This window comes from Heterodontus francisci, chromosome 4 (genome assembly GCF_036365525.1).
Source record: "Heterodontus francisci isolate sHetFra1 chromosome 4, sHetFra1.hap1, whole genome shotgun sequence".
Taxonomy (NCBI): Eukaryota; Metazoa; Chordata; class Chondrichthyes; order Heterodontiformes; family Heterodontidae; genus Heterodontus; species Heterodontus francisci.
This window is the reverse complement of record NC_090374.1, coordinates 81,527,087-81,534,804: the sequence shown is the minus strand read 5'-3', so window position 1 is coordinate 81,534,804 and position 7,718 is coordinate 81,527,087. Positions and strand designations below refer to the sequence as shown.

The 7,718-nt window shown below is 41.8% G+C and overlaps 1 protein-coding gene across 2 annotated transcripts in view; it reads left to right on the top strand.

Moving 5' to 3' along the window:
- The first annotated feature begins 1,622 nt into the window (after positions 1-1,622).
- LOC137369109 (solute carrier organic anion transporter family member 4C1-like) overlaps positions 1,623-7,718 on the top strand; it is a 174,702-nt gene continuing 168,606 nt past the window's right edge. Inside the window, exon 1 of one of the 2 annotated variants that reach the window (XM_068029765.1) lies at positions 1,623-2,312. In XM_068029765.1, the coding sequence (XP_067885866.1) occupies positions 2,084-2,312 (229 nt within the window). In that variant the 5' untranslated portion in view covers positions 1,623-2,083. The remainder of the gene's footprint in view (positions 2,313-7,718) is intronic. The other variant, XM_068029764.1, reaches the window with a different exon arrangement.

Genomic DNA, 7,718 nt, shown 5'->3' with positions numbered 1-7,718 from the left:
AAAGAGCATGAGGTTTTTGAATTCAATTCGCTCGGGCCCAGTGAAGTTGAGGAAGGACAGGGGTGATGGGTGTGCAAGATGTGGCAATGTTGGTTTTAAAAAGGATATAAACAAAGCATAAAGAACAGGTAAGATTAACAATGTCAGTGAAGATAGAGCCAAGAAAGAAAATTGGCAGGTGGGAACTGGTTTGGAAGTGGTTGAAGAAATGGGCGTTATGGAAGAAGTAGTCTGATGAAGGTTGAATTAGGTAGATTGGCAGAGAAATTCCAATTCCAGGGTATAGGTACTGACTTGGGGGACACAGTCGAGTCACAGTGATGAGGAAATGAGGAAGAGGCATAGGTAGGGAAGAGAGGGGGTGAAAGCAGAGGTGATTGAGCAAAGGCATCAATTTCGGGTACCAAGAAGTCGACAAGTTTCTTCGATCTAAATTTAAAGGTGAGGACAGAGTGCATGGAAGATTAGAGCAGGCAGTTTGTGATGTGGAAAGGGAGTTTCGAGACATCCTTTCCTTCAGGATGATACTGGCATAACAAGAAGAAATTATTTTTGAAACTGAATATTCGATAATTTACACCTATTTCACTTTCATTATAAAAAGTGGTGAACTTACAAACGTACAACTTAGATCAATTTGGGATTGACTATGTCAGTGTTGATGCTTGGTAATAGCTAAACACGCCTCAAACTTCCCTTCATCTCTTATTCTGAACTCTGCTCTTCTGTGTGGCTGCTGCCTGACCTTACTCTGCGGGCAGAAGGTAACATTAAGAATGAGATTCACGATCAAAGGAATCAGCACAAATTATTGCCAGCAGAGTGGGTTCGTGTTTTTGTTTAAGGGCCGTGAACCATGAATGATAGAGGATGTTTGCTCGGTGTGAGAGCTGCTGTTACTAGACTGCACATCCCCAACCCGGGTTTGTCCTGCATTCCCTCTCTCCCCCTCCCTCACCGGCCCCGATGCAAGCGGTGCTGCAGCCTGGACGCCGCCTCCCTCCGGTTATCTCCTCTAAGCTTCCACCAGTGCCCTACCCTGTGCCCTCCGACCTGTGCCCTCCGACCTGTGCCCCCCAACTGTGCCTCTCGCCCTCTTCCCTGCCGCTGTTGCCGCTCTTGGTCCTCAGCCTGGCTTCTTCGCTCGGTTTCTTCAACAGCTCAACGCCTAACTGGACACCTTGGTTTTATTTTATGTTTCAATTATTAGCTCAGTTTCTCTCTCTTTGTACCTCTCACTAAATTCTGAGATTATTTATGATTGGCCCATTCTTTCATATACTTGGTAACTCTTAATGAATTATGATTGTTCAATGTGTATATCGTGCGGGTTAGGCGACAGATAATCCTTTAAAACAGATTAATATGTACGTAAGTATATATTTTTCTTGTGTAATTTTCCTGTTATTTTGCCCTGGTCACCTTCCTGCACCTGTTGTTTCCTTCTCACACTCTTCACATTTTCGTTTTGCTACCACTTTAATTTTTCTATGATACCAGTGAATTTTGAATGATATGAAACTCTTTCAGTGCTGCATGGGTTAAGCAAGTTGCAGCAATTCAAGGAAGCAACACACAATGGACTTCCTGCTCATGTAGACGTTTAAGCTCTGAATTTGACATTGTCTCTAAATATCAGATCTCATTTGTATGAAAAGGGAAGTACAGTGACAATTGGTTGGAAATATATCTCCCATAGATAGAATATTTTGCAAAACATATGCATATATATTACTCAGATAAATGCAAATATCGGCATGCTGATTGGATTAACTAAAACTCTTGTTCCGCCTCTAGTTGATTGAAATGCACTACTGCATATCACTTCTGGCCAGAGGTTAACTGAATTTACAACTAGATGGATTGCAAACAAATCAACCTCTATGTTAGATAGAGAAGATATTTTTTATTTTGCAGTCAGCTGGCAAACTTGGAATTTACTGTTTTGAAATCAAGCAAGGTGCTGAAAAGAAATCAAATGACGTGATCTAACTATTTTATATGAGAGGACTTTAGGTTATCTAGTTGTTCACCGTGCTCTGCCTGCTGTGACAGTATTGCTTTAACATAATCTGTTAACAAAATGGACAAAGGAGTGAGTAATCCAGCATTCATTGCAGAAGACAATCTAAGTGTCGGACAAAACTCAAAATCCACAACAGAAAATATTGAAGCCAGGGAAGTGAAAACATCTGAGCAAGAATTTGAGGAAGGACCATGTGGCTGGGGAACACTTACACCAAATTGCCTTCAGCACTGCAACAACCCAGAAGGATATTTAGCCTTTTACAGTCTACTAGGTATCATTCAAGGTAATTTTTACAATTTTTTTCATATTTTATGCTACTTCTTTCCTTCCTGTTAGATTCTTCCTGAATCATTATCTGATCTATCATTAAATGGGAGAAAAGTAGACAAAATTTCTCATGCTTACATACTTTTGAGCTAGCAGCATGTAGAAATGTGAGAGTAGCATATGCTGACTATTCTTCTGCAATGCCCTTCAGGCTGACAGGGGAGGCAATGTGGATTATACAAGTTTCTACAGTTATAATGAATGATATTGCATAACTTATGTGGGTTGTATTGAAATTCCTTAGTGTTTCTCTTTATCAAGGTTATTACCACAGCCTTACCTCTCCACTTTCTCAACCGAAGCAAATATGTTGAAGTGACTTGCATCGGAGTGTTGCAATTATTTAGAACCGTAGAACTATTGAATGGTTGCAGCACAGAAGAAGTCCATTCCAGCTCTCTGCAAAAGCAACTCTAACTTCCCCCTCTTTTTCCCTGTAGCCCTGCAAATACTTTTACTTCAGGTAATTATCCAATTCTCTTTTGAAAGCCATAATTGAATCTGCCTCCACCACACTCTCAGGCAGTGCATTCCAAATCCTAACCACAGAGGGTATCAAAAAAGATTTTCCTCATGTCACCATTGCTTCTTTTGTCAGTCACCTTAAATCGGTGTCCTCTGATTCTCGACCCTTCTGCCAACAGAAGCAGTTTCTCCCTATCTACTCTGTCCAGATCCCTCATGATTTTAAACACCTCTACCATCTCTCCTTGTAAGCTTCCCTTCTCCAAGGAGAACAGTCCAAGCTGCTCTGATCTGTCCAGCTAACTGAAGGTGCTTAACCCTGGAACCATTCTTATGAATCTTTTCTGCACCGTCTCTGATGCCTTCACATCCTTCCTAAAGAGTGGTGCCCAGAATTGGATACAATACTCTAGTTGAGGCTGACCCAATGTTTTGTTAAGGTTCAGCATAACTTCCTTGCTTTTGTACTCTGTGCCCCGATTTATAAAGCCTAGTATCCCTTATGCTTTATTAGCTGCTTTCTCAACCTGCCCTGCCTCCTTTAATGATTTGTGCTCAAATACCCCAAGGTCCTTCTGCTCCTGCACCCCCTTTAGAATTGTACCCTTTTATATTGCCTCTCCTCGTTCTTACAACCAAAACGAATCACTTCACACTTCTTTCATGAAATTTCATCTGCCACTTGTCCGCCCATTCCACCAGCCTTTCTAAGTCTGCTTGAACTTTATCACTATCCGCACAGTTCACAATACTTCCAAGTTTTGTGTCATCTGTAAATTTTGAAATTGTGCCCTGTACACCAATCTCTAGATCATTGATATAGATCAAAAAAACAGTGGTCAGACACCAACTCCTGGGAACCCTACTATATATCTTCCTCCAGTCTGCAAAACAACCATTCACCACTACTCTCTGTTTCCTGTCACTCAGCCAACTTCATATCCATGCAGCAACTGTCCCTTGCTTCCATGGACATTAACTTTGCTGACAAGCTTGTTATGTGGCACTTTATCAAATGCCTTTTGGAAATCCATGTATGCCACATCAACCCTCTCTGTTACCTCACCAAAAAACTCAAGCAAGTTAGTTAAACAGGATTTGCCCTTAACAAATCCTTTCTGGCTTTTCTAAATTAATCCACATTGTCCAAGTGACTGTTAATTGTGTCCGGAATTATCGTTTCCAAAAGCTTTTCCACCACTGAGGTTAAACTGACTGACCTGTGTTGCTGGGCTTATCCTTCCACCCTTTTTTGTGACATATTTTATTCTACAGTCCTCTGGCACCATCCCTGTATCTAAGGAGCATTTGAATATTCTAGCCAGTGCCTCCGCAATTTCCACCCTTTCTGCAGTATCCTTGGATGTATCGCATCTGGCCCTGGTAACTTATCAACTTTAATCACAGCCAGCATTTCAAATACCTCATCTTTAGAGCAATTTTTAGCCCATCCAGTGTTTCAACCACCTCCTCTTTCACTGTGACTTGGGAAGCATCTTTTTCCTTGGTGAAGACAAATGCAAAGGACTCATTTAGTATATACTAAATTTAGTATACTAAATATATTTAAGTATACGAAATTTATATGACTCATTTAGTATCTTTGCCATGCCCCTTGCCTTTATGCATAATGCCCTTTCTGGTCCCTAATTGGCCCCACTCCTCCTTTTACCACCCTTTTACTATTGATATACCTGTAGAAGACTATTAGATTCCCTTTTATGTTAGCTGCCAGTCTCTTCTCGTACTCTTTCTTTGCTTCTCTTATTTCTTTTCTCAGTTACCCTCTGAACTTTCTGTACTTAGCCTGGTTCTCAGTTGTATTATTGACCTGACATCTGTCATGTACACCCTTTTTCTGCCTGATCGTACTCTCTATCACTGTCATCACCCAGGGAGCTCTGGATTTGTTTGTCCTACCTTTCCCCCTCGTGGGAATGTACCCCGACTGTACCTGAACTATCTCATCTTTGAAGGCAACCCATTGTTCCATCATGGTTTTTCCAGCCAATCTTTAATTCCAATTTACCTGGGCCAGTTCTGTTCTCACCACATTGAACTTGGCCCTTCCCCAACTAATTATTTTTACTCTGGATTGCTGTTTGTCCTTTTCTATAGCTAACATAAACCATATGATACTATTATCCTGTTGGCTAAATGTTCTCCTACGTACACTTGATCCATTTGACGCACCCCATTCCCCAGATCCAGGAGTGCCTCCTTCCTCATTGGATCAGAAACATACTGATCTAGAAAATTCTCTTGAACACACTTAATAAACTCTTCCCCTTCTCTGCGGTTTACACTATTACTATCCCAGTCTATGTTAGGATAATTAAAGTTCCCCCGTTATAATGACTCTATAGTTCTTGCACCTCTGTAATTTCCTTGCAAATTTCTTCCTCTATATCTTTCCCACTAGATGGTGGCCTATAGACTACACCCAATAGTGTAATGATACCTCTACTGTTTCTGAGCTGTAACCAAATAGGTTATCCGAAGATTACTGCCTTTGAGGTTCCGTTTGCTGGTTTCTTTCCTAGCTGCTTAAACTGTGCTTGCAGAACTTCATCCCTCTTTCTACCTATGTCGTTGCTATTGATATGGACCATGCCTGCTGGGTGTTCACCCTCCCCCCACCCCCCCACCACACAGTACCCTGCAGCCACTCAGTGATATCCTTGACCCTGGCACCAGAGAGGCAACATACCATTGTGGATTCACGTCTGCAGCCACAGAAACATTTGTCTGTTCTCCTAACAATGAAATCCCCTATCACTATTACTTTCCCAGTCTTCCTCATGGAAACCCCCCACCCCCGTACAGCTGAGCCAGCCGTGGTGCTGTGCACTTAGCTCTGACTGCACTCCCCAGAGGAACCATCACTCTCATTAGCATTCAGAATTGAATACTGGTTGGAGAGTGCAAAACACTCAGGGGACTTCTGCACTAACTGCCTTGTCCTCCTTGACTGCATGGCAGTCATCCATTCCCTCTCTGCCTTGCAAATTTCTTCCTCTATATCTTTTCCACCAGATGGTGGCCCATAGACTACACCCAATAGTGTAATGGTACCTGTACTGTTTCTTAGCGCTAACCAAATAAGTTATCCAGAGATTACTGCCTTTGCGCTTCTGCTTGCTAGTTTCTTTCCTAGTTGCTTAAACTATGCCTGCAGAACCTCATCCGTCTTTCTACCTATGTCGTTGGTACTGATATGGACCTTTACAATACACTTAAGCTGCGGGATGACCACATCTAGAACATAGAACATTACAGCGCAGTACAGGCCCTTCAGCCCTCGATGTTGCGCCGACCTGTGAAACCATCTGACCTACACTATTCCATTTTCATCCATATGTCTATCCAATGACCACTTAAATGCCCTTAAAGTTGGCGAGTCTACTACTGTTGCAGGCAGGGCGTTCCACGCCCCTACTATAAATGTGCTATCCATAAAACTCTCAATCTTGTGGAGGCAGCGCAGTGACACCAGCTGCTGTTCAAGCTCCGAACCCCGGAGCTCGAGTTGCTGCAGCTGGTGACACATCCTGCACATACGGTTGTCCAGGACACAAGAAATGTCCTGGAGTTCCCACATAGAACAGGATGTGCACTCCACAGGTTTGAGCTGCCTTGTTATGTTTCTTTATTAGCCCAGGGGTCTGCCAGTATGGCTCCGGAGCTGTATGCAGCTCTTTAACATCTCATTTGTGGGTCCCAACCCTTTCCTGTTGGATCGCATTAACATGAAAAAGCCTAAAAAGACAGCACCTTCCAAACCCGCGACCTCTACCACCTCGAAGGACAAGAGCAGCAGATGCATGGGAACACCACCACCTGCAAGTTCCCATCTAAGTCACACACCATCCGGACTTGGAGGAACTATATCGCCGTTCCTTCACTGTCGCTGGGTCAAGATCCAGGAACTCCCTTCCTAACAGCACTGTGGGTATACCTACCTCACAAAGACTGCAGCAGTTCAAGAAGGCAGCTCATCACCACCTTCTCAAGGGCAATTAGGGACGGGCAATAAATGCTAGCATAGCCAGTGACGCCCATGAATGAATTTTAAAAATGAAGTGAAGTAAGAGCCATGTTTTTATTGTGGGGCTAAAAGGCTAATCATTATGCTACACTTTACAGTTTCAGATTATTATTTTAAGAAAAAATGTCATTGTTGCCGAAATAAACCATTTCCAGTGATGTAGCTACACCATTGTTATAGATAATGCCTTTGAGTCAAGGAACAGGTTTATGATTGCAACCGTTACTGTTTCTAATATAGCTGAAATGATAAATCATTCTGAATATGCTATTAGAAGCTTTTTGTATCATGAGAATCAATAGCCAAATAATTGTCCTAATTCTACACATCTTAAGTTTGTTTTAAAGGTGACCCTACTGTCAAAATTATAGCAACAAAAAGTCAAAAAACACAAGAATTCAGAGTTAGGTCTATTTTAATTTCAATTTTTTCTATTAATACATAATTTCAACACACGTATGTTATTTATTATATGTGCAAATTATGCATTCTACCAGAGACACATGGTAATTTGCCAAGTATTTGGTTTAGAAAGTTTCATTTTGTGGCTCCCAATAGTTTTAATTTTAGGCAATTATTTTTGAAAAAGGCCCATCAGGTAAAAAAGATTGCAGACCCCTGCATTATACTATTAAAATTATGGCTTAAATAAAGAGTCATCAGCTACTCACAAATCAGCTGTGTCTCTTGTGCTGATGTCACTTTAGCTCATCGAGAGCTGTATTCCATTGAGCTGGCCTCCGTGCTACTTATGAGTTAGCCAGGGACAAATGAGTCAAATAAATTCAGATGTAAAATTCGTTTCACATTTGATCCATAATCTGAGTATTACCACTTATTCTGCAGACC